At 44.4% G+C, this 27,319-nt stretch overlaps 1 protein-coding gene across 2 annotated transcripts in view; it reads left to right on the forward strand.

Moving 5' to 3' along the window:
• Nucleotides 1-27,319, forward strand: part of PIK3C2G (phosphatidylinositol-4-phosphate 3-kinase catalytic subunit type 2 gamma) — a 2,001,768-nt gene that overhangs the window by 1,945,675 nt on the left and 28,774 nt on the right. For both annotated transcript variants that reach the window (XM_069228485.1, XM_069228486.1), the window contains exons 30-31: nt 5,698-5,773; nt 22,749-22,843. In XM_069228485.1, coding sequence (XP_069084586.1) covers nt 5,698-5,773; nt 22,749-22,843 — 171 coding nt within the window. The remainder of the gene's footprint in view (nt 1-5,697; nt 5,774-22,748; nt 22,844-27,319) is intronic.

Raw genomic sequence — 27,319 nt, forward strand, 5'->3', positions numbered from 1 at the left:
TCAGTACATGTGCCGGAATAGACTTGAACAACAGCTTTGATTATAAAACATGACCATAATGTACAGTAGCTCACAGCCACAGGGTCCTCCAAAGTGCCTTCAACATTTGCAACACTAGATGCATGCATACTACATGAGCTGTAAACATTTGCACACAGGAAAATCAGATTCACGGACAACTTCAGTTGCATGAGTGAAGCTGTCTAATCACAATACCCATGGATCAAGTAGGAGAATTTGTCACCTTGAATGGTTTAGCACCCCTCACTAACCTGTTGGCATCAAATATAATGGCAATTCCAATGACAGTCTCACAGATTCTACCCAAGGTCATGCAATTAGCAAATGTTAATATCACTTCATGATGAAATGATGGGCAAATAATTAGCAAATGTTAATATCACTTCATGATGAAATGATGGGCAAATAATCCAGCCATGTTGTAGTAAGAAGTACAATGGCCCAATGAAGGTAATTTCACAATATGTACATTGTCAAAATAGTGTAATGGCAGTTGTACTAATGTTGCTTTGATAGATAACACATCTTGCACAGAAAGGTACACTGGAGACAATCTGGTCAAAATGTCTGGGAGATTTGTCAACAAATATCCACGGCACAATGAATCAGCTAGGCGTAGGAAAATCACCTGTTTCGATTGGCACCGTGAGAAAACCCTTCCAACATTGCATTACTAAAAGGCAATAGCCCATTGAATATTGTTGTGGCTCAGGGAATCTCCAAGAGCTAAAGTGGGATTTAACATGTTTCTCATTTCTCAATGGGAAGGCACATCACTGTACCTTTATGTATTACAAACACAGATTCCATTGGGTTACTGAGTAAATACACTTGCATGTGGTTCTAACCTTCTTGCATGACACTCCCTGATGCATGTCAACAGTCAAGTAATGAGCTTTCAACAATTGACATGTGCAAAGCCCTTGGCGAGCACTTCTCAGCAAAGTTAGAGGGCAGCAAGGCAGCAGGGCAACAGCAGGCCAGCAGTCCTTATCAGCAAAGCAGTCCACATGAGTCCTTTGGGCAGCCAGGAAGTTCCTCATGACAAGTTGCCGGTTCAGGTCCAGAAGTGTCTTAGTTGGTGGAATCAAGGACCCAGTTTATATACCCAAAAATGCATTTGAAGTGGAGGAGACTTAAAAGAGTGATTTTGAAGTGGACAAGTTCCCTTTTGAGTACAGGTCTGTCTGCCATTGTCCCAGTAGGGAGTTTGGCACTCCATTGTGTGAGGGTAGGCCACTAGCCTTTAAAATGTAAGTGTCAGGCTCTCCACCCTTCCAGCCCAGGAAAACCCATTCAGTATGCAGATGAGTGCACCTGTGACTGAGTATCCTGTGTTTGTGGTTGTCTGGATGAAATGCAAAAGGAGGCTGTCAACTAGCCCAGCCCAGACGTTGATTAGAGACGGGCTGTAAGGCACACACGGTTTTTAAGTGCAGATAAATGCTCACTTTCTAAAAGTAATATAAAATCCAACCTCACCCATAAGCAGGATTTTCTATTACCATTCTGGCCATACCAAATATGACCTGGTTACCCTTTCTGATCAGAATCTATCACTCAAACAGTGTATGAGGGTAGCCATAATGCTATCCTATGAAAGGAGCAGGCGTCACCGTAGTGGAAAACACATTTAGGTGTTTTCCACTACCAGGACATATAAAACCCACATGTAAATGTCCTTTCTTTTACCTACATAGCACACTGTCCTATGGGTTACCTAGGGCCTACCTTATGGGTGACTTATATGTAGAAAAAGGGGAGTTTAAAGCTTGGCAAGTTGAAGTGGTAGTGAAACTGCACACACAGGCTTGCAATGGCAGGTGTGAGACATGGTTAAGGGGATACTTATATGGGTGGCACAATCAGTGTTACAGGCCCACCAGTAGTATTCAATTTAGAGGCCCTGGGCACATGTAGTGCACTCTGCTAGGGACTTATAAGTAAGTCAAATATGCCAATTGGGAATGAACCAATGTTACTATGTTTGAGGGAGAGAGCATATGCACTTTAGCACTGGTTAGCAGTGGTTAAGTGCACAAAGTCCCAAAACCAGCAAAAACAGTGTCAGAAAAGTACAGGGAGGCAGGCAAAAAGTTGAGGGATGACCACCCTAAGGCTGTCAGGTCTAACTTGTGCCCCCGCAGCTAAAAGTGGGGAGAGCTACCCAACCTCTTGGGAGCTCTCATCACTAAGGCAGAAGTATCTGGAGAGAGCATTGGCGTGGTCAGTCCCCGTGCGATACAGGGAAATGGACCACCTCAAGTTTAGGATTTTCACCCCCATCTGCATGAGCCATCTGAGGGGCCTGTGGCCTGTCTGAACCCGGAAATGAGTCCCAAACAGGTAGGGTCTCAGCTTCTTCAGTGCCCAGACCACTCCACCTCTGTTCCTGTGGTAATAACCTTCTGCTAATAAAGGCTACTGGTTGGTCTAGGCCCTCCTCATTCAGCTGTGCTAGAACCACCCCTGTGCCATGCTCTGATGTGTCTGTCTGCACAATGAACTGCCTGGAGTAGTCAGGGACACTGAGCGCGGGTGCCTTGCACATGGCTTCCTTTAGGGAGTCAAAGGCTTTCTGACAAGCTTCTGTCCAATTCAACAAACTAGGTTACTTTTGGAAGTAAGTTTTTTTAAGGGGGCCATTATGGTGCCATAACCCTTAACAAACCTACAGTAGTATCCACTGAGGCCTAAAAAGGGTCTTGCTTCTGTTTGAGTTCTAGGTGGTTGCCAAGCCGTGATTGTCTCAATCTTGGCCAGGAGGGGCTTCACCTTGCCACTACCTACAGGGTGTGTCAAGTACACCACAGAACCCTGCTCAATATGGCACTTACTGGCCTTGATCATCAGGCCTGCCTGTTGCAAGGCCTGGAGCACCTCTTGGAGGAGGAGCAGGTGTTCCAGCTGGAACTGTAGATGGCAATGTTGTCTGTTCAATCCAAAGTGCATCACTCTGAACTGGTAATGTCCCTCAGGAGTAGAAAAAGCAAATCTCTATTTAGTCCCCTCAGTCAAGGTGATCTGCCAGTACCTTGATGTGAGATCAAAAGTACTGAGGAATTTGGCAGCTACTAGCCTGTCTATGAGCTTATCAGCTCGGGCGCTGGGCTGAACATCTGCCTTTGTGACAGAACTGAGACCCCGGTAGTCCACCCAGAACCTAAGTTCTGGATTAGCACGGGGCGTGGCAGCCTTGGGAACCAGCACCACAGGGCTGGACCAGGGACTGCTGGACTTCTCAATCACCCCAAGAGCCAGCATCTTGGTAGCTTCCTCCTGGATGCTGGCCTTCACCCTGTCGGACAACCTGTAAATTTAGTTTTTTACAGAGGACAGTCTCCCGTGTCAATATCATGGACACACAAGTGTGTGAGTCCAGGGATGAGGGAAAACAGGGAGGACTAGTGCTCCAGTAACTGGTAGCAGTTCCCTCTCTGGTCCAGGGTCACAGAGTCAGAGAGATTGACACCCTCCTGTGATCCATCACCTTCCTTGGCAGAGAGGAGGTTGGGGAGAGGTTCACTCTCTTCCTCCACACCCTCATCTGTTGCCAAAAGCATGTTGACCTCACTCCTCCCAAAATGAGGCTTCAGTCTGTTTACATGGAGCACCCTTAGGGGGTTCCTAGGGGACTGGAGGTCCACTAAGTAAGTGGCCTCCCCTTTGCACTCCTTGATCTCAAATGGACCAGTCCAGCGGTCCTGGAGAGCCTTAGGCCCTACTTGCTCCATTACCCAAACTTTGCCAAGCTGAAACTCTACCAGGGTGGCCTTCTGGTCATACCAGCATTTCATGATCTCTTGACTGTCCTCGGTTGCTCTTCTTCCAGAAGCAGAGGGCCAGCATGTAGCTGACCACATTCTGGGAGGGGGGGGGGGGGACGGGGTGTGCCTTGGGAACTTTCTCCCACCCGTCTTTCACAATGTTTAAGGGTTTCCTGACAGGGTTCCCATAGAGAAGCTCAAAGGGATTGAGGGATTGAACCCTACCCCCTTCTGGGGTACCTCTCTGTAAGCAAAGAGAAGGCATGGCAAGAGGACATCCCACTTATGCCTCATGGCCTCTGGGAGGCCTGTGATCTTGCTTTTCAAGGTCTTGTTGAAACTCTCCACAAGACCAGTGGATTGAAGATGATAGGGTATGGTGAACTTGTAGGTCATCCCACATGGACTTCATGTATGCAGACATAAAGTTTGTGCCTCTGTTAGACACAATCTCCTTTGTGAATTCCACATGGGTAAATATTCCCATCGGAGTTCTGGTTACCACCGGTGCAGTCACCTTCCTCAGAAGGATTGCCTCTGGGTAGCGTTTGGCATGGTCCACCAAAACCAGGATCAACCTGTTGCCTAAGGCAGATTTGGGGTCCAATGGACCAATAATGTTGCTGCCCACCTTTTCAAAGGGGGTGCCAATGATGGGGAGTGGGATCGGGGGGCCTTGAGACTTTTCCCTGTCTTTCCACTGACCTGGCAGGTAGGACAGGAACTACAGAATGTATCTGAGGCTGTCCACATTTGAGGCCAATAAAAGTGGTTGACAAGCCTGACAAAGGTCTTGTCTTGCCCTAAATGTCCTGCCAGGGGAATGTCGTGAGCCAGGCCCGATAGGAAGGCCCCGTAACATCATAGTGATGAGACTAGAATAGTCCTCTCTAGTCTGTATCCCAGCTGCACTGAACCAGGAATATTTAGCAAAAAATGTGCATGTGTCATGCACATAACATCACACAGATCTTGATGTGCGTCAGTGTAAGAACTCAAGTTAACTGGATTTACTAGAAAAGGTAATCTCACACCAAGTTTCAGATGGCCAAATTAGCCATCAGTCACCCTTCTACACGAAATAACGTCTTGTCATGAAGCAGGTACTACAGTGTCCCGACCTGATACAAGGAATATATTCACAGACCAATTGAAACTACATTATGGTCATAATATAGAGGGTTGCTATTTTGGTTTTTTTTTCCAAGTAGATGTCTGTTCGGATGAGACTAATATTATACATATTAGACACTAATTTATTGGAAAGAGGTAGAGTAGTCGTGCAAATAACTATTAAATTAGTGGTATTAGATGAAGAAGAGCTGTGTATGATCTGTTCAAGGCCAGGGCAGGTGGCATGCTATACTCTCAGGAGTGCTCTCAGTGCCAGTGTTGTGAAAATGCATTGGTTGATAAATGTGTATGGCAGTATCCATTAAGTGAGATGTAGGATATTAAAGATATTATATATACATTTTTCTATTGTTAGCCACATTCTCTAGCGGAATGTTAAAGTCGGGGTGTGTTGTAATCACATTTGCCTTAATACTAATCTGCCATTTTGAATATAGTTCTATGGTTCCTTATGCCACACTAGTGTGCCCATCACCCTTTCAGATTTTTGCAAACAAATGTCATTTTTTCTCTTAACATAGATCATTTTCTTCCTACTGAGCAGTGTCGAGAGATGTTTGTTACCACATTTTGGTATTCTTCTCGGATACTGGGAGATGATATTGGCATTGTAAATAGTGTTGACATGCCTCAGAGATAATTATTCAAGTACTTAGGGAATTTGTATCTCAACTTGCAGCTGCATTGTTAATGAAATACGGAACAGTTACCCAAGCACTACAGAAAATATATTCTGACATCTGGAATAATGCTATGATTTTTTTTTATATTTTAGAATGAATACATTCTTCAGTTTTTTCTTGATGAATCCAAAGATGAGAAGTTGCAACAGCAATCCTCCTTCGATGCTGGTAGGTACCTTCAGCAGTACTAAAACCCTAGGGCCATGCATATAAAATGCTTGGTGTGTGTTAGACTTTTTATCCTTGGCGTGGTCTCCCTTAACATTTTGCCTCTGTTCCGCAGGTTGTTGATGTGTGCTAGACTCTGATTTTGCTGTTTTTGTTACTCTGGGCACCTTACCACTGCTAACCAGTGCTAAAATGCATGTGCTCCTTTACAAAATGTGTATGTAATTGGCTTAATCAAGATTGGCATATTTGATTTACTAGTAAGTCCCTAGTAAAGTGCACTAGTGGTGCTAGGGCCTGTAAATCAAATGCTACTAGTGGGCCTGCAGCACTGGTTGTGCCCCCCCTATATAAGTAGCTCTGCAATCATGTCTCAGACCTGCCACTGCAGTGTCTGTGTGTGCAGGTTTAACTGTAAATTCAACTTGGCAAGTGTACTTTCCAGGTCTACACCTTCTCTTTTCTTACATGTCAGAAACCCCTAAGGTAGGCCCTAGGTAGCCCCAAGTGCAGGGTGCAGTGTATGGTTAAGGTAGGACATATGGTAATGTGTTTTATATTTCCTACCATTTCCTACCAGTGAAATATTGCTAAATTCGTTTTTCACTGTTGCAAGGCCTGTCCCTCTCATAGGGTAACATGGGGGCTACCTTTAAATCTGATTAAAGTATAGATTCCCTTTGGAAGCGGATGGACATGCAGAGTTTGGGGTCTCTGAGCTCACAATTTAAAAATACATCTTTTAATAAAGTTGATTTTAAGATTGTGTGTTTGAAAATGCCACTTTTAGAAAGTGAACATTTTCTTGCTTATACCATTTCTGTGACTCTGCCTGTTTGTGGATTGTCTGTCTGGGTCAGTTTGACAGTTGGGCTGGTTGCACCTCACACTAGACAGTGACACAAAGGGAGCTGGGGTGTAGTATGCATTTCCTGATGAGCCATCTGTGCTAGGAGGGAGGGGGGAGTGGTCACTCACACCTGAAAGATCTGTGCCTGCCCTTACACAATGCAGTCTCCAACCCCCTGTTGAGTGTCTGGGGCCTGGCCTGGCCTGGGCAAGGCAGGATTTCACATTCAAAAGATACTTTACTCTGAAGTAGGCCTACTTCAAAGGAGAAATTGGGTATAAGAAGAGCACCCCAAACCACAGACTTTAGAACACTTCTGGAAACAAGAGAAACCTCTGCCTGAAGAAGAGCTGAAGAGCTGAGGAGGAAGAGCTGTCCTGTCTGTGACTGTGCTTTGTGGAGCTATCCTGCAGTTGCTGCTTCTGCCAGAGTAAGAGGGCAAAGACTGGACTTTGTGTGCCTTCTATCTTGAGAAGAAATCTCCAAGGGCTTGATTTGGAGCTTGCCTCCTGTTGTTTGAAGTCTTAGGGACAGCAAAGACTTCTCTCTGCCAGCACCTGGAGTCTCCGGAGAGACTCCTACTCTGACAAGAGGTGCCCATCCAGTTCCTGGTACCCTGAAAGGAGAAGCTGGCAGCCTAAGAGGAGGAAATCCACGCGCAGAGCGCCGTGCGGGGAAAAGATTGACGCAACTCTGATCTGCGGCTGAAGAAATGACACACCGCTAGCTCCGCGGCTGAAAATCGATGCTCGCCGGCAATGCAAACGAAGAATCGACGCACGGAGCAGGAGAAACGACGCGCAGCATTGCTGACAGAGGCTGGGAGATCGCAATCAACGATAAGTGGTTTTTGGATCATTGTGCGGCTGGATTTCTGCCGCAAGCGCAACCAATGCAAGGGCTGCCCGGACCCGAGAGTGCTGACTAGATTGATGCATCGCTCTCCTGCGGAGAGAAGGAACGACCCGACGAAAGGAGAAAAAACACAAGGTCCCGCTCATGAGTGGAAACGACGCATCGCAAGCCCTTTTTTACACACACTCGCCCGTGCGGGGTTATTTTTACGCACCCAAGGTACATTTTCACGCTAACAGTGTTAGTGTATGTTTAAAACTATTTAAAGACTCTTTTTGATTTTTAATTGATAACTTGACTTGTGTATTGTGGATTTTTTGTTATTTTGGTCTTGTTTTTTTTAGATTAATATTTCCTTTTTTTCTAAACCTGTGTTGTGTCATTTTGTAATGTTTTCAATAAGTTACTGTGTGTGTTGGTACAAATACTTTACACCGGGCACTCTGACATTAAGCCTACTGCTCTGCCAAGCTACCAAGGGCGGTGAGCAGGGGTTAGCTGAGGGAGATTTCCTTTTACCCTGACTAGAGTGAGGGCCCTTGCTTAAACAGGGGGTAACCTGACTGTCAACCAATGACCCCATTTCTAACAGTGTGGTCTTCTTATGGTGCTACCACTCTAGTTATTGCAAGTAGTCTGATGTTTCCATACCTAAAATTCTTGGGTCTGGAAATACTGGAGCCGAATTTACCAGGTGTGTATCTGTACCTAATCAAACAAGTCTGTAGAGTGGAAGAGGCCGAGACACAGTCCTGCCCCTACGTGCCCGTCCCTTCCAGCACCAGGCGTAGCAGGTAATGCCACTTGCCCCAGACAGCTTGAGGCATGATAAGACCAAAACAAAGAATATCCTTCCATCCTCTTTATGCCTAAACTGACTCCCTGGCTGCAATTTTCCACCTGCTGAGAGCAGGCAGTACATTGAAACAACAAATTCCCTGTAATTGGTGAAAACATAAGCAGAAGGAGCCCATACTTCCTGCTCCTTCATGTTATTTGTAACTGTGCAGGGTTTAACTCTGGAACACTAATAATTCATAGGGAAATTATCCAGTCCATATCTGGTCTCTATTAATGGAACTTGTAATGGGCCAATAGTAATTATTTTAACGAGGAATAAAGCAGTATTTATTTTGGTTATTTTTGGAAATGGAGAAAGGTTCATATGTGTTATATTTACAGCCACAGAGAGGATCAATCAATGTTTAATTAGGTTATTTTTATAAACCTGCAACCTAAAAGTGTGTTTCCAAGCACCATAATATTTATCTCATAATTGTACGTTGATAGATTCTAGCAGGTCAAATTTGCTGCAATTGATGAGAGGAAAAGGCCTGTTAAAGAGGTAAACATGCACAATTTTGGCATGTGGTTCTGTTTGAAGCATTGCTTTAACTCCCATTACAAATATGTGTAGCTTTGTTGGATGAGAGCAATTAAACCCTGATCTGTCTTACTGAAAAAACTGAGCAAGAGTAAAAGAAAACAGTTATAGAATAAGTTAGTTATAGTGGATAAGCCATTGATAACGTGATGTTCTCCCATGTCAGATTTATACATATTCCTGTGAAGAGCTTTAAAGGATGTCAAGGTGTATAATGCCTTATCAAAAAAATTACATAATCAGCCTTTGCGTTTGCTTTTGATTGAGAGTCAGGAGCATGAATGTCCTGATAACTCATTAGATCACAAAAAATGAACTGGTTCAGCAAGCTTTTGATGCAATAGTTCTTCTCTAAGTCAAAAGACTATTGCATTTGGCTTGGTTTACCACACCACGACAATCAATCAATCAATCAATCAGTGAATTTATAAAGCGCTTTGTACCCGACAGGGTTTCGAGGCGCTGGGGAGGGGGGGGCAGTGCTGCTAGCGTTCGAAGAGCCATGTCTTGAGGAGTCTCCTGAAGGTGAGGAGGTCCTGGGTCTGGCGTAGTGAGGTGGGGAGAGAGTTCCAGGTCTTGGCGGCGAGGAAGGAGAAGGATCTGCCGCCAGAGGTCTTGCGCTGGATTCGGGGGACGATGGCGAGGGCGAGGTTGGCAGAGCGGAGTTGACGTGTGGGGACGTAGAAGTTGAGTCTGGTGTTCAGGTAGGTGGGTCCGGTGTTGTGTAGTGCCTTGTGTGCGTGGGTGAGGAGTTTGAAGGTTATCCTTTTTTCCACGGGGAGCCAGTGGAGGTCCTTCAGGTGGGGGGAGAGGTGACATCGGCGGGGTATGTCGAGGACCAGGTGGGCGGATGCGTTCTGGATGCGTTGGAGTCGTTTGATGTCTTTCGTTGGGATGCCAGTGTAGAGTGCGTTGCCGTAGTCAAGTCTGCTACTGACGAGGGCTTGAGTCACCGTCTTCCTGGTTCCTGTTGGAATCCACTTGAAGATCCTGCGGAGCATGCGGAGGGTGTTGAAACAAGAAGAGGAGACGGCGTTGATCTGTTTGGACATGGTGAGAGCAGAGTCGAGGACGAAGCCGAGGTTTCGTGCGTGGCTGGCTGGGGTGGGTGGGGGTCCGAGGGCGGTGGGCCACCAGGAGTCGTTCCAGGCCGAGGGGGTGCGTCCGAGGATGAGGACTTCTGTCTTGTCGGAGTTGAGCTTCAGGCGGCTGTTGCTCATCCACTCGGCAATGGATTTTAGTCCCTCGTGGAGGTTGGTTTTGGCGGTGAGCGGATCTTTGGTCAGGGAGAGGACGAGCTGGGTGTCGTTGGCGTAGGAGATGATGCTAAGGTTGTGTTGACGGGCCAGTTGTGCGAGGGGGGCCATGTAGACGTTGAACAACGTTGGGCTAAGAGAGGAGCCTTGGGGGATGCCGCAGATGAGGTTGGTGGCTTTGGAGCGGAAGGGTGAGAGTCGGACTCTCTGGGTTCTGTCGGAGAGGAAGGATGAGATCCAGTTGAGGGCTTTGTCTTGGATGCCGGCTTCGTGGAGACGGGTTAGCAGGGTGCTGTGGCAGACTGTGTCGAAAGCGGCTGATAGGTCGAGGAGGATGAGGGCTGAGGTTTCGCCGTTGTCCATTTGTTGTCTGATGTCATCTGTGGCGGCGAGGAGTGCGGTCTCAGTGCTGTGGTTTCGTCTGAATCCAGATTGTGAGGGGTCTAGGATGGAGTTGTCTTCTAGGAAGTGGGCGAGCTGTGCGTTGACGATCTTCTCAATGACTTTCGCTGGAAAAGGGAGGAGAGAGATCGGTCGGAAGTTTTTGAGATCGTTGGGCTCAGCCTTGGGTTTCTTGAGGAGGGGTTGGATTTCTGCGTGCTTCCAGCTGTCCGGGAAGGTGGCGGTGTTGAAGGAGAGGTTGATGATCTTGCGGAGTTTGGGGGCGATGGTGGCGTCGGCTTTGTTGAATACGTGATGTGGGCACGGGTCCGTGGGAGAGCCTGAGTGGATGGAATTCATGGTTGTTAGGGTTTCGGCGTCGTCTACTTGGGTCCAGGTGGTGAGGCGGCAGGCGTGGGAGGAGTCGTAGGGGGTGGGGTCTGGCGGAGGTGCGGTGTTGAAGCTGTCATGGATGGCTGCGATTTTCTGGTGGAAGAAGGTGGAGAGATCGTCGCAGAGTTTCTGGGAGGGAGGGACGTCGTTGACGTTGGCGTTAGGGTTGGAGAGTTCCTTCGCGATGCAGAAGAGTTCTTTGCAGTCGTGGGCGTTGTTGAGGCGTTCTGTGAAGTGGGCGCGCTTGACGAGTCGGATCCGTTGGTGGTGTTCATGGTTGGCGTCCTTGAGGGTAGCAAGGTTGTCGGGTGTGCGCTCGAGGATCCATTTCTTCTTGAGTTTCTGGCAGGTGCGTTTGGAGGTGGTCAGTTCGTCTGTGAACCAGGCTGTTTTTTTCTTTTCTTGGTTGGCGGTGGGTTTCTTGAGTGGGGCTAAGGTGTTGGCGCAGTTGAGGATCCAATGATGGAGGTTGATGGCGGCGGTGCTCGGGTCGGTGGGTTCGGGTGGTGGGTATTTGGCGAGTGTGCTGGTTAGTTGGTCTTCGGTGACTTTTCCCCAGCGGCGGTGAGGCGGTAGAGGGATGCGGTGGTGTTCGGTGTTTTTCTTGAAGGTGAAGTGGACGCAGTGATGGTCGGTCCAGTGGAGTTCGGAGGTGTGGCTGAAAGAGATGTGGTTGCTTGAGTTGAAGAGTGGGTCAAGCGTGTGTCCGGCGATGTGGGTGGGAGTGTTGACCAGTTGACGGAGTCCGAGGTTGAGGAGGTTGGTGGTCAGTGATGCGGTGTTGGCGTCGTTGTTGTTTTCCAGGTGGAAGTTTAGATCTCAATACAAAATGTGTTACAGAATGCTCTAGCCATCTGTTCAGTATAGAAAAGAAACCCTACTACAGGGCGGAAGAAGAAACAATGAATTCCAAGGTGGTGCCCTGCACATGAGTGGTACCAGGTAATAAATGGGAATGATTACAGATTGTAAACCACTTGAATACAGTGGTTAATGCAGATTTTACGCAGCCCCGGTGAGGAGAAAATCATGATTTTATTAAGGACAAGGAAACTTAGATGATGAATTCCTTCTTTACTGCCCATCATACATAGCAGCGACAAGAATAGAACTTTAGTATTTAAAAAGAATCCTGTAATCATTCTGGAACATGCGTAATACACAGACCACACACCCATCTCCCTTCTTTTCGTGCTGCAAATTCACTGCTCCATATCTGTATCCTCACTGAACTGACAACCTGAGCTGTTTGAATCTTTTCCTCGTAAGCTGACCTACATCAAACCATAGAATAACTAATTATGTGGTGGGATAATATTAGCCTCGTATCTCCCACCATTGCTGTGAAAATCCGCAATGTATGGCAAGGCATAGAGGCCAATATAATGCATGTTCAGAGCTTTGCCATAACATTTTTCAATCCAAGGACTGTCTTTGAAAAACTAAATATTTTTCACAGCCCCCATCAATGGGTTTAAAATAAAATCTCCTAAAGTAGAGTTGCCTGTCCAATCATCCAACTTTAGAATGACTCTCAAACTGGTTTGCTTGCCATAGCACCCCATACAGAATGTGCTCCAAACTGTTATACATTTACACCAGTCCCTTTGTGTTACTCTTTTATCCATCTCGATAATGTCAGGGAAGGAATTGGACGGTGAGAAGCTTGAAAATATATTAACAACTATGAACCCTCAGTGTTAAACTTGTATTCTCCCAGACATTATACAACACCAAACTTATCATGGCCATGTAGTCTTGGATAAAAATAGTTCTAGACATAGTTGTAGTCCTTTTTGCAATATAAAACAAATCCTGTTCAATTGATATCACCTTGGAGAAAACATTAAAGCTTTATTATCTGCTACTCACCTACAAGATATTACAGAAAGAAGCATTGCTCATGTCAAAGCCACACTTTGCAAACTTAAATTCATAACCTTCCCTCACTTCTGCAGCTCTTTTAGAAGTATATTCATGTCCCATACTAAATGATACCTATTCATAGGAGGACCTCCTGTGTGCACCCTTTTAACCAGTCGCTTTAACAAAGCATTTTTCCAATGGGTAAAAAATCCTCTAAAACTCGAAGTGGCTGATCTGTACAAACTGTGCCATAAAAATACTCCTCCACAAATAAATTTCTAAAGGGAGTGAAATGGGAACTAAATGCCTTTCAGAACACCAGGAAACCATAATTCTCCACACCATATTCATTTGCTGGTGCTGGTGCCCTGGTTTCCTTAAGGAGCCTCAGACGATAATCCTGAAACCTACCAGCCTTCCCTGAAATCATCCACCAATTGTAAATGACTGCTTAACACAAACGTGAAATTCTCTTGTTGCATTCCCTAACAACCATGGATAAGATTGTAATAGCACTGGAATATCCATGAACAACTCTTCCTCATCCGGAAACCCCACCTACATCTGACAAAAAGGTGTTACTAATAATATGCTCACCTCTCTCCTCACCTTTATCAAAATTATCTCAATCATTGTGAATGGGAGGAAAGGTTAAGAAGGACTTCTGTTCCACTTCTGAAGAGAAGCATCCAGTACTTTCACCTTTGGATTTGGCCTTCAATGAAGAGTACGGGTAGTAGAATATTAAGCCTGTTGGCGAATACATCTATGGAGAAAGGACCCCATCTCATCTCTAACTTCCTGAACCTTCCTTTGTCTAACATCCAATTGCCTGTGCAGACAAAAATGAGAAATCTCTCTTGCCAGTTGTGCCAGAGCCCTTAAAGGAGGACCCCCAATCCATTCACCTACCTCACCGCAGATATATTGTCCATCCCCAACAGTATACAACACGTTACATAATCTCTTGTACTCTTGATTGCAAATTACCCTACCAATAATTAAAGATAATTTATGTACATTTCCTTTTTCAAGTCTAACAATGTGCCCCTTTTGTCACTGACCCACAAATCATACCCCAATCCTTTAGACTGGCATCCTTCTTTGTGATTACCTCTAGAACCTTTCCAACAGTAATCATTGTTTAGCCATTACATACCTCCAAATTGCTCAAACGCCAATCCAAATCTTTCCCCACCTTGTGAAATCAGCCTCTGAGAATACTTGAATGCTTTTCTGAGATATTAAGCTTGTAAACTCTGTAATACAGAGAAGCTGGAGAAATTGCCTGAATCAATGCAGGCAACAGGCACAGAAGTTCCTCCTTGGTTGTGTAGTGAACCTGACTACTATTTTTATTCGCTTGATTTCCTATGAATTGTTTTCATCTTCTCTATAGGCAACTTCAGTATACAATCCAAGGACTGTCTCTGAAAACCTAAATATTTTGTCTCATGTGGATTAGGCTCCACTTTACTCATAACAAAACCCAGATTCTCTTTCATGAGAAACGCCAAAACTGTGCCATAACCAAAACATAATTTGGATAAACAAATGGACACCTGTTATCACCAACCAACTCAAAACTGGCCTCGCCATCTTCATGAAACACCTTAAAGTTGAGGGTAGACTGATTGGAAGACATCTAAATCTTCAAATCTTTTTGAACCATTGAAACCTCAGATAATCCTGATACTCTTGACCCAAAGGAACTACTTAGTAAGCATACTTTAAAGTTAGACAGATCTCCTTTCCTCGTTAATTCTCGGAATAGAGAGTCCCTCATCTTAAAATGTCTGTGCTTCACTCAATCATTCTACTTTTGGAGAGTTATTACAGCCTCATACTCTTGTCATTTTTATCTTACAAGAATATGTTGATCAGAAACCCGTTTGAACCATCTTAGGGCAAGTCTATCACCCCATTCTCCTGCAAAACATTGTCCTCCAGATTACACTATCTTTATTTTCTGAATTGAGAAATTGAATGTGCAAATCCCTTAAGTCTATTCAATAACCTTGTGCTATTTCCACAGCCCAAGTACCCTTGTTATCTCTGTCTATCCTTCTACAAACTGAGCAAGTTTGCCACTCAGTTTTATAGGACTAAATTAGGCCTGGGTTAAACATGAATGATGTATTTCACTGGAAAAATGTATTGCAAAATGCATCATTCTTTGAAAAAAATGTTTTACTTGGAACACATGTGAACAACTGACCATGTGATCCTGTTGTTTGCAGGACTTAGTTTAAATGCATCCTTGCACCAAAACCATACTTGAGGAGTCATTTATTGCCAATATATAGGGCAAAATGACAGATTTGCTTTGGACACAATTTTGCTGAACTTTCAATGTATGGGAAATTAACATACAAATGGAATAAATTAATGGTATCTATCTCACTTGATGCACATTTTGACCTTCTGTCCCCATTTGTATTTCCATTCCTGAGTCTTTAATGCTAATGGGAGAAGCATGATGCTGATTGGTGCCCTCCAAAATGTCTATATACCTCTGCAAACAATGCATGAGTTGTCTTGGCCTCAGCTGGGCAAACAATCCTGTATTCTCCCAGCCCTTCCAAAAACTCTGCTAATATCCTTCTGCACCTGCTGGTAGAATTGATGTTGCAAAGTCACAGACCACTAAGGTCAAAGAGAATGTTGCACTAACAAAGTATAAACATTTAATTCCCAAATGGGTCAAATAGCCTCTTATCATCCTCAATTCAACCTTCTTCTCCTCTTTGGCTTCTCATCATCGTGATCTGAAATAGTGTCCAAATCTGAAGAACAGTGTATTTCTACAGCCCCCCCATGTTTTGATAATTTAGCACAAGCACATCCTTTTTCACCCCCTTTCTTGGCTGTTATAGCCTTATCTGCTGCTCCTGTTTAAACTGATGTTGTCTCAATATCAATAGGACCATCAAGCTATTTCATGTACCATGCAATAGACACATCGTACAGGTAAACACTTTCTTTAGTGACTATTTGTCCTACCATCAGAAGCTCCTTTTGTCGTATGACCCTCCAAAGCACCCCTGGCCAAAATTTCTCTTCGTCAACCACTTTACCACAAACATTTGTATCACTTTCCTATGTAGGTGTTATTTTGCTACACATTCATCCAGATGATTACCTAATCAGTTATCCAGGGTAATGAAAGGCTTATCAAAAACCTGTATTTTCTCTTTTAACATCTTTTCCTCAGAGGGATCAGTCATTTTTGCCAAGGCTGTTTATTTTTAATTAATTTCCAGATTAACAGATTATTATTAACACACGATTAATGTGTCCTCTTTGGAGCAATCTGCTATCCTTACAATAGAAATTATTGTTACCTCAGTGTTATCTTGATTATCATCTGCATTTATCTCCCCAAACATGGTTGTCCCAATTCACCTATATTGCCATTGTGATTTTCCTAAAGTTAAAAGATAGCTACTAATACCAAATGAGTTGAATTTGTCAGATGGTGGCACACGTTCTTTCAAAAATGAAGCTTTAATGGGACATGCGCTTCAACTACTGTCTTGCACATGTCCCCCCAACCAAAGGTGCTGCATGCTGAACCAGCATCTTGCGCATGTTCGTCCAAGTAAGGAGATACCATGAGCTAATTGCTTCTAGCTGCTTATCTGTGTTTCCCGCAAGCTAACCATTTACAGCGCCCAACACTGGGTGACAAAGCATGAGGAAAGTGCATAAATAGGACAGCTGAATCTATTGCCTCTATTTTAAAACAGTCACTCGACTCAAACTTCCCTTGGCCACAAAACCAAGGCTCAATGTATTTTACACATAATAATACCCACATTCTGCTTAGTCCAGATGAGACACTCTTATAGCCTTTCTGAATATATATATTATAAGAAATAATTCTGATAACTAAATGTTTCCATAACCAATAGTAAATTAGTCACATCCTTCTTTAAAAATAATTTCCACTTTGAATATTATGTGACATTCATAAATCACCAACCTTCAGGCATAGCACTTTTCTGTGCATAAGCAGCAAAAGAAGGAGAATGGTTGCAGGTTAGGTGTATTTATGTATGTTCCACTGACCTAAATGCAAAAGTTCTATCCTTCTTGTGGCTGTGCATGAAGGGCAATAAAGGAGAAATGCATAGTAATGGTTCTTGTGCCTTTCCATAAAGTCCAGGACATACAAGTTATTTATTTAATGCTGGAATTATCCAAAATGTTTTGTTCAGAAAAAGGCCTCCTGAACTAGGCTACTGCCTCATACTTATGCACCTATGTACACTGTGGACAGTCTGCTTGCCTGCTGGTGTCTTTTGCCAGTTAACTGAAGCACTGGAATGCTGAAGTGGGCTGTAAGCAATCGTATTGTGAAGACTGTAACTGGGTTTACTGGCTACCTGTGATGTGACAGCTAATTGACTCTTCCTAGAAATGGAAAGGCTTAGTATTATCCTGCCCTGAAAAACTATCAACCCCTTCGCTGCCAGGCCTTTTCCCCCTCGGGTAGCAGGCCTTTTTTTGGCTGTTTGGAGCAGTTCGCGCTTAGGCCCTCATAACTTTTTGTCCACATAATCTACTCACGCCAAATTTGTGTCCTTTTTTCCCAACATCCTAGGGATTCTAGAGGTACCCAGAAGGAGACCAATTAGCCAAAATACTGTGAACATTTCGTTTTTTTAATGGGAACAAAAGGCTGCAGAAGAAGGCTTGTGTTTTTTTCCCTGAAAATGGCATCAACAAAGGGTTTGCTCTAGTAAAATCACCAGCTTCCCAGCTGTCAGAAACAGACAGAATTGAATCAGAAAAATACATTTTTCAACAAAATTTTGGCATTTAACTGGGACATACCCCATTGTTACTATTTTTTGTGCTTTTAGCCTCCTTCCAGCTAGTGACAGAAATTGGTGTAAAACCAATGCTGAATCCCGTAAAGCTAAACATTTCCGAAAAGTAGACGCAATTCCAAATTCAGCAAGGGGTCATTTGTGTAGATCCTATAAGGTTTTCCTACAGAAAATAACAGCTGAAATTAAAATATATTGGAAATTGAGCTGAAAAAAACAAAAAATTTTCTCCACGTTTTACTCTGTCACGTTTTCCTGTGATGTCAGATTTGTGAAAGCAATATACCGTTATGTCTGCTGTATCCTTCTGGTTGCAGGGGTACCGAGAGCCAATAAATGAGCTGCACCTTGAAATGGGTTTTCATTCTATACCGGGTATACAGCAATTTATTTGGTGAAATATAAATAGTGAAAAATAGGTATCAAGAAAACCTTTATATTTACGAAATGGGCAAAAGACAAAGGCCCTCATTCTGACCTTGGCGGGCGGCGGAGGCCGCCCGCCAAAGTCCCGCCGTCAGGTTACCGTTCCGCGGTCGAAAGACCGCGGCGGTAATTCTGACTTTCCCGCTGGGCTGGCGGGCGGTCGCCTTCAGACCGCCAGCCAGCCCAGCGGGAAAGAGGCTTCCACGATGAAGCCGGCTCGGAATCGAGCCGGCGGAGTGGAAGCTGTGCGACGGGTGCAGTTGCACCCGTCGCGTATTTCACTGTCTGCGCAGCAGACAGTGAAATACATGTAGGGGCCCTCTTACGGGGGCCCCTGCAATGCCCATGCCAGTGGCATGGGCACTGCAGGGGCCCCCAAGGGCCCCGCGACCCCCCCTACCGCCATCCGGATCTCGGCGGTCCGACCGCCGGGATCTGGATGGCGGTAGGGGGGGTCGGAATCCCCGCGGCGGTGCAGCAAGCTGCGCCGCCGCGGAGGATTCAATGGGGCCGCGGTACACTGGCGGGACCCCGCCAGTGGTGCCGGTCCGACCGCGGCTTTACCGCCGCGGTCGGAATCCCCATTGGAGCACCGCCGGCCTGTCGGCGGTGCTCCCGCGGTCCTCCGCCCTGGCGGTCAAAGACCGCCAGGGTCAGAATGACCACCAAAGTGTTGAGAAGCAGTGGTTATTTGCACATCTCTGAATTCTGGGGTGCCCATACTAGCATGTGAATTACAGGGCATTTCTCAAATAGTCGTCTTTTTTACACACTGTCTTACATTTGGAAAGAAAAAAATGTAGAGAAAGACAAGGGGCAATAAAACTTGTTTTGGTATTCTGGGTTTCCCCAAGTCTCCCGATAAAAATGGTGCCTCACTTGCGTGGGTAGGCCTAATGCTTGCGACAGAAAACGCAACATAGACGCATCACATTTTTTTATTGAAAACTGGAAAATGCCTAGCTGTGGATTTTGATCTCTAACTCAGTCGGCACCAAGGAAACCTACCAAATCTGTGCATTTTTGAAAACTAGACACCTATTGAAATCCAAGATGGTGTGATTTGTGGGGTTCTCACCAGGTTCTGTTACCCAGAATCCTTTGCAAACCTCAAAATTTGGCCCAAAAAAACATGTTTTCCTCACATTTCGGTGACGGAAAGTTCTGGAATCTGAGAGCCACAAATTTCCTTCCACCCAGCATTCCCCCAAGTCTCCTGATAAAAATGGTACCTCACTTGTGTGGGTAGGCCTAGCACCCACAACAGGAAATGCCCCAAAACACAAAGGTGGTCATTCCGACCTAGGCGGGCGGCGGTTGCTGATTCAGATCGCCCGCCGGCCCAGCGGGAAAGCGCCTTCCACAAGGAAGCCGGCTCGGAATCGAGCCGGCGGAGTGGAAGGCGTGCGACGGGTGCAGCAGCACCCGTCGCGCTTTTCAGTGTCTGCATCGCAGACACTGAAAAGCCTAGTTGGGCCCTGTTAGGGGGCCCCTGCAGTGCCCATGCCAAGGTGCATGGGCACTGCAGGGGCCCCCAGGGGCCCCAAGACGCCCGTTCCCGCCGGCCAGGTTCTGGCGGTAAGAACCGCCAGAGCCAGGCCGGCGGGAAGGGGGTCGGAATCCCCATGGCGGCGCAGCATGCTGCGCCGCCATGGAGGATTCCCCAGGGCAGCGGGAAACTGGCGGGAGACCGCCAGTTTTCCCTGTCTGACCGCGGCGTTAGCGCCGCGGTCAGAATGCCCTTAGGGGCACCGCCGGCCTGTCGGCGGTGCTCCCGCGCCCGTTGGCCCTGGCGGATTGTATCCGCCAGGGTCAGAATGAGGGCCAAAGTGTACACATCACATTTTCCCAAATAAAGCAGAGCTGTTTTTGCAAAGTGCCTAGCTGTGGATTTTGGCCTCCAGCTCAGCCGAAACCTAGTGAAACCTACCAAACCTGTGCATTTTTTAAAACTAGACACCTAAGGGAATTCAAGATGGGGTGACTTGTGTGGCTCTCACCAGGTTCTGTTACCCAGAATACTTTGCAAACCTCAAAATTTGGCAAAGAAAACCCCCTTTTTCTCACATTTCGGTGACATAAAGTTCTGGAATCTGAGAGGAGCCACAAATTTCCTTCCACCAAGTGTTTCCCGAAGTCTCCCGATAAATTTTTTATCTCACTTGTGTGGGTAGGCCTAGCGCCTGTGACAGGAAACTCTATCTGGACAAATCAAAATGATCAATTACAAAACTACATGTTTTTGCGGGGGCACCTGCATTTTTGGTCCTGGGCTCAGCAGCCATACAGGAAAAAATACCAAACACAGACATTTCCGAAAACTAGACACCCAAAGAAATCCAGGGAGGTTTGACTTGCGTGGGTCCCCCAGTGTTTTCTTCCTTAGAATCCTCAGCAAACCTCAAATTCACCTAAAAAATCACATTTTTCCCACATTTCTGTGTGAGATCACCTCACAGGACAAATTTCCTACCACCCAACGTTCCCCTCAGTCTCCCGGTAAAAATTATACCTTACTTGTGTAGGTGGGCCAAAAACATGTGGAAATTGAGGGGGAACCAGAGCGGGTCCAAAAGGGCAGTTTGAAAAAACACATTTTTAAGCTGACAAGTGGGGCAGAATTTTTATCAGTATAGATGAGACAATGCTGGTTTGTAGGAATTTTGTGGATTCCTGCAGATTACGGAAGGTTCCATCACAAAAGTTAAGAAAAAATGTGTAATTTCCAGCAAAGTTGGAGGTTTGGCAGGCATTGTGGGTAAGAAAATGGTGCGGGTGCATGTGAAGCACACCACCCTGGACTCACCCAGATGTTTAGTTTTCAGATGTGTCTAGGTCTTGTGGATTTTTCTACATGGCAGCGTCCCAAAGTCCAAAAAGTGCAGCCCTCACCATTCCAAGTTGCACGAATTTGAGAGTTAGCCAAGCTCTCATGGTCCAAATGTAAAACCAAAACCCAAAATATTCAAATGTCCTCTTGCTTGCTGTGGGATAAGATGTTTTACTGTGCGAGGGGAGAGCTGAAAGACTGTTACCTCCTCAGTTGGGGTGGGGGCATAACCATGCCCATACTGGTTGGTAGCCACCACCTCTCTATTTTTTATTTTTTTTTCCTGGCATCTAGTAGACTTTCTGCCCCCCCCCCGGGTGTGAAACAGGGGTAATTGCCCCAACTGCCCACTGATGGGCAGAACAACTTCGGCCCCATTTCTTTTGGGTTGGGGGTATGGCCATACCCCTACCCTCTTATTTTGAAAAAAAATCAACCCTGGTCTCTGGTGGGCTTTCTTCCCCCTTGGGGGCAGATGGCCCTTCCAAAAATAGGCTGATCTGTCCCCAAGAGGGGCAGATATGGCCAGCAGTAATGTGCCCCCATGGGGAGTCACCCTTGCTCAAGGGGCTGCCCCCCAAAAAACACACATACACACACACCAATCACTGGTGCCTAAGTGGTTTCTGCCCCCCGGGGGCAGATCGCCTAATAGAAATAGGCTGATCTGCCCCCAAGGGAAGCAGAAATGGCGTAAAATACATTTGCTCCCCAGGGTAATGACCCTTGCCTATGGCGTCGCTCCCCTTGCGTGAAATTGATGCAAAAAAATAAAAATCCCTGGTGTCTAGTGGTTTCTGCCCCCTTTGGGGGAAGATTGGCCTAATACAAATAGGCTGATCTGCACCCAAGGGGGGCAGAAATGGCCTTGTGTTAATTTTGCCTCCAGGGGAGCGACCCTTGCCTAAGGGGTCGCTCCCCACATATAAAAAAATAAACACAAACATAAAAAAAAAAACCCTGGTGCCTATAGGCCGATTTGCCCCAGGGGCAGAAATGGTTTAAAAATAAAGTGTGATTCCCCTTCCATCCCTGCCCTGGGGGCGCTCCCACCATTAGCCGGTCCACGGATGTAACGGTTAAGTCTTTGGTGCCTCAGCGCCTCAGCCAAGGACGTAACAGTTAGGTCCTTGGCTGCGAAGGGGCTAAAGAATAAATTATCTACATATTTTTAAAAGTTGAACTGTAGTATCATACTCAAAGTGGGAAGTGGTGTGATGGTCAAGCCACAGTGCCTGCATGGCTCAGCAGCTGTTACCAAATGTGAATTTGCCTTACTATTAGTATTTTGAATTGTGACACCATATCTGACACGAGATATCCAGCTTTGTAGAACAGAAATTCGATACAGCACCAAGGCTGACACTGAGTAAGCCTTATGAGCTCTATCAGTGTTTGTAAGAACAAAAATGAAATTCCGATTTGTATCTGAGACAAATTCTAGACTGGGGTGTTTCTAGTCAAGTTTTCAAAGTTGCTTTCAAAAATGTTAATTGTTTTTTTGTGTTTAATCTTTATAGAAATGTATTGCCAGCCCCTTATCCACTTTACTTTTCTTAGACAATTTTAAAACTGTTCTTACACTAGATGTGGAAATTGACATTTAAAAAAAAAAGTTTTGCTCTGTTTTTGCGATGATGTTTCCCTTAGCACTTCACATACATGCACTTTCTCTCGTGAGTGCCTTTTGCTTAGGCCGAGCTACCAAACATGGGCCAACATTTTACTTACTGAAATCTGTTTATATTTGTGGTATTGGTTGTAAGGCAATGCCAATTAGATCAGTTTCTCATAGCTTTATCCATTGGTAAATGTGTAATAATTACGAAAGAGACTAGCCAAAGGTATACAAAAGGCTAATTTGTTTAACCAATCTTAAACCACTCCTGCTTTTTCAAGGCCACACATCGTTTCTGAAGTACCCATGTGTCCAGTTACTTATATCTCATGAAAATCAAAAGCTGACCATTTTGTTGAAACACATAAAGAATATTGTAAGTACTCATTTATTTTAAACATCAGCATGTATGTACATACAAAATAATTGTTATGCAAATTTGAAGGACACTTGGACTCAATCTTCTTACATCAGATTATGAATGCTGAGGATTAAGTTGAATTTATTTTACCAAATGATTTACACTTCCCTGCACTCTATCTCTGTACCGTGTGTCCAATGCTGGTGCAATTACTAGGGGATTAACCTTTATAAATCACCACCCTGTCACAAAATGACAGACAAATCTATTTAATGAGTTTCCATCCAGCCATCAAATTATTATTTTATTTCAAGTCCAAATGTTATGTAACATAAAACAATTAAAATACTCTTTGAGTCAGAACTTATTTTAAGTTTCCATATATCTTTTACTCTTCATAGTTTTCTAAACTTCGATCACATATACAAACATTAGTGTTTGTGATAACCATATAGTGATTTTTTGTAATTCGCTATTTGGTAATCGCAAACACAAATATAGTACAGTGTGTTTAACAGGTTTCGCGATTCCCAGTGGGTCGCAAATAGGTATACCTAATGAATATTATTGAGGTAGGTCTCAGATTGCAATTTATTGGGAATTGCAAAAATCAAAAGTATGGTGGCCTTCTGGGGTCAGTAGACCACCATGTCTGTGATTGCTTTTAAAAAAATAAAGTTTTTTTAAATACAGTCCATTTTCCTCAAAGGAAACTGGGATACATTTCAAACAGAAAAATTAGAAGTTTTCTTCTAATTTTTTAAGAGTGGTCAGTGGCCTATGGGCACACTGCATGCTCTAAAAAATGTTTTTACAAATGGGTTACCACTAAATTGAAGTAGGGGGTAAATTGTGAATGTTTGCAACTGCATTTCGGTTTCAAAACATTCATACATGCCATTGCGATTCGTTATTAGAAAGGGACGCCCTTAACATGCTCTTCCTAAAACTGAATCGCAAACCCAAATTGTGATTCATTAACACAACACCAAATCCCAATTGGTTTTTGTACATTAAAAATGCTCTTTTGCTTTCGTAAACTGCCTGATTCCACGAATGAGAATGTAAAAAAACTTTTTATATCTGGCCATAGTTCTCCTGGTTTCCAGTGGAGTGATCACGCATACTTGTTGGTGATAACACACAACTCATTTGTAAGCAAATACAGTCAAAGCTGACCAAAACTTGAAATTGTGCTGTATTGCAAGTAGGGATAAAGTAATGTGACATTATTATAACAAATGATTTAAAAAAGTCCTGCTGGGGGCGAAGGGTTTAGTCTGGAAATAAGCTGTGCTGAATGAATTTTGTTCTGTGATGGAAATTTAGAAAATTAAGAATAATAAAAGATATTAAAACTGAATAGGCATGTCCACTCAGAGGACTATGGGCCTGAAATATGATAATACTTTGAAGGCTGGGTGCAAACTAACAGTCAGTTGATTTTAATTTATTTAATTTCCGTTGGGTTACTTTGCCTGATGTGCCTATTTGTCAATTCATGTTAAGCTATATGTGTTACATTCTGCAATACACAGAAATGTACTATTGTATCCATTATGGTCTTATCCAGAACTTCGAACAAATTACTAATGGGATGCACATATACACTGAAGAATATTAAGGGGACAATGTGAATACAGTAGGTGTGTACTGCAGATATTTTCCCTATTGATACTAGATGCAAAATATATTTGTTTTGGGGTTTCATATTTGTGAAGATTGGTTGAAAAAGTGAATTACTTGTTTGAGGTTTAAATGCAAAATAAAAAATCAGAAGATGCAATACTATCAGCAGTTGAACTAGGCATTAACCTTTTTGGTGCCAGTCTTCCCCCCCCCCAGTGGTAATTCTTTTTTCAAATATTTACAGCAGTTTGTGCTTAGGCCTTCATAACTCTTTGCCCACATAAAGTATCTATGCCAAATGTATGTACTTTTTTACCAACATCCTGAGGTTTCTAGAGTTACCCAGCCTTTTTGGATTCTCGTGGAGGGAACAATTAGCCAAAATACAGCTACATTTTGTTTTGGGGGGGAAAAAGGGAAAAAAGTGCTGCAGAAAAAAGTGTCTGGATTGTTTCCATGCAAATGGCATCCACAAAGGGTTTCTGGTACTAAAATTACCATCCTCCCAGTTTTCAGTAACAGACAGACTTGAATCAGAAACCCACATTTTTAAACACAGTTTTGGCATTGTACTGGGTCTTAGCCCTTTTTTCCTATATTTTGTGCTTTCAACCTACTTCCAGTTAGTGGTAGCTATCCATTTCTGAAAAGTAGACATCATTCTGAATTCAGAAAGGGGACATTTATGTAGATCCTTAAAGCTTTTCTTATAGAAAGTAACAGTTGAAATAAAAAAAATGTAAATTGAGTTTAAAAAAACTGCTATTTGTGTCTAAGTTTTCATTTGTTACTTCTACCTTTGGCAGAGTTTCAAAACCAGATAGCGATATATCAGTGGGACCCTTCTGGTTGTGTGGATATGTAGGGCTTGTAGGTTCACCAAGACCCTAGTGTCACAGTGTCCTTTCCTCGGGATCTGCACGTTGCTGAACAAAAGGCCCACCTACCACCGTCACCAACTCAGAAAGCTATTATAGCACAGAGTTATGAAGAAGACAGTCAGGGGGAAGGAAATTAGGGTAGGGAACAGCAGGGAGCGAGATCTGAAAAGAAAAGGTTAGAACAAATATCCATTTACTCATTCATAGAAATATAACTCATCAATAGACTCTTGACTCAAATGCGTCTCCGATATCTAATGGAGACCCCTTTTGAAATGAGGGCAAAGCCCCTTCTTTGAATCATGGAACAAGAATAAACTACGACCTCAGAAACAAGAGATGGCAAAAGCTTTGAACTATGATCATACTCAGAATATCAATCCTGTAACATCTGTGCATTCATAACATAAACCTTGATCATGACCTAGAAAATCTCAAAGAATTAAATATGCTTATCACATATCATGCTTTCCAAAAAACAATGAAAACTATGATTTGCTTATCCCAAGAAATACTTTCACATTCACAACTATAAAAGCCGAAAAGTTTTTTCTCGTAGAACCTGAAGAGCTTTACTTATGTGGCCTGAATTACTTTGATTGTTGTACCAAGAACCTTTTACTCCTGTGGATTGAAGCGCTTTAATTGCCGTGCCAAGAGCACTTTTCATCTGTGAACTGAAGCGCTTGAATTGCCATGCCAAGAGCGTTTTACACCCATAGACTGAAGTTATTGAATTGCCGTACCAAGAGTGCTTTACATCTGTGGACTGGAGCGCCTGAATTGTCGTGCCAAGAGCGCTTTACATTTGTGGACTGAAGCACCTGAATTGTCGTGCCAAGAGCACTTTACACTGAAGCGCCTGAATTGCTGTGCCAAAAGCGCTTTACACCTGTGGACTGATGCGCCTGAACTGCTGTGCCAAGAGCGCTTTACATCTGTGGACTGAAGAGCCGTAATTGTCATGCCAAGAGCGCTTTACACCTGTGGACTGAAGCGCCTGAAATGCCGTGCCAAGAGCGCTTTACATCTGTGGACTGAAGAGCCGTAACTGTCATGCCAAGAGCGCTTTACATTTGTGGACTGAAGCGCCTGAATTGTCATGCCAAGAGCGCTTTACATCTGTGTACTGAAAAGCCTTTGATCTTCGCGCCTAGGCCGCTGTAACCTGGAAACTGGAAACGCTTTGCTCGTTGTGCTAAGGGACGCTTTACTTCTGGAAGTAATGACTTCCTCCAAAATTGAAGTCATCAAGGCCTTACCGCTACGAGTACGACCTACTCGTTTTTTAATTCACCATGGAAACAAGGATACTTCGATCGGATACCACTCTGCCATGCAGGAACTCTGCTCTTCTTTGGAGAATCCCCCACAAGGTCTGACTGCATCGAAGTCTTCAAAATAGTGAGCAATGTGCTTGGGTGTGGCTGGGCTTTATAGGCCTGCCACACCCCAAGATGGCTGCTGCCTCTAAAAACATGGGAAGTGTAGTCCCTTCATGGAATAGCACTGATAAGTGCATCTTGTCCACCAATGTCCTGAACCTGCAGCTCTATGAGCTTTGCCACAGGGCAGGCGACAATGATGGCCACCTTTGGAGCAAGAGGGGATGACAAGTGGTGCGCAGAAAGCACCGTATAGCCGCGCAGCAGAGTTTCGGGCGGGACCTGGACCGTGCATGGTCTTATTCCTGACACCTAGGTACCCAGCGCCAATAACTGAGCCACACCTTGTAATAGTTTTTCATTGTGTATTGGGTCACAGAAACTCATTTGGTAAAATATAGAGTGAAAGATAGGTATCAAGGAAACCTATGTATTTCCGAAATTGGCACAAGATATGGAGTTTGGAAGCAGTGGTTATTTGCACATCCCTGAATTTGTCTGTACCCATACTAGCATGTGAATTAGAGGACATTTCTCAAAATTTCTTTCTTACACAATGTCTTACATTTGGAAGGCACAAATGCAGAGAAGGACAT

The sequence above is a fragment of the Pleurodeles waltl genome, chromosome 4_1, assembly GCF_031143425.1.
Source record: "Pleurodeles waltl isolate 20211129_DDA chromosome 4_1, aPleWal1.hap1.20221129, whole genome shotgun sequence".
Classification (NCBI taxonomy): domain Eukaryota; kingdom Metazoa; phylum Chordata; class Amphibia; order Caudata; family Salamandridae; genus Pleurodeles; species Pleurodeles waltl.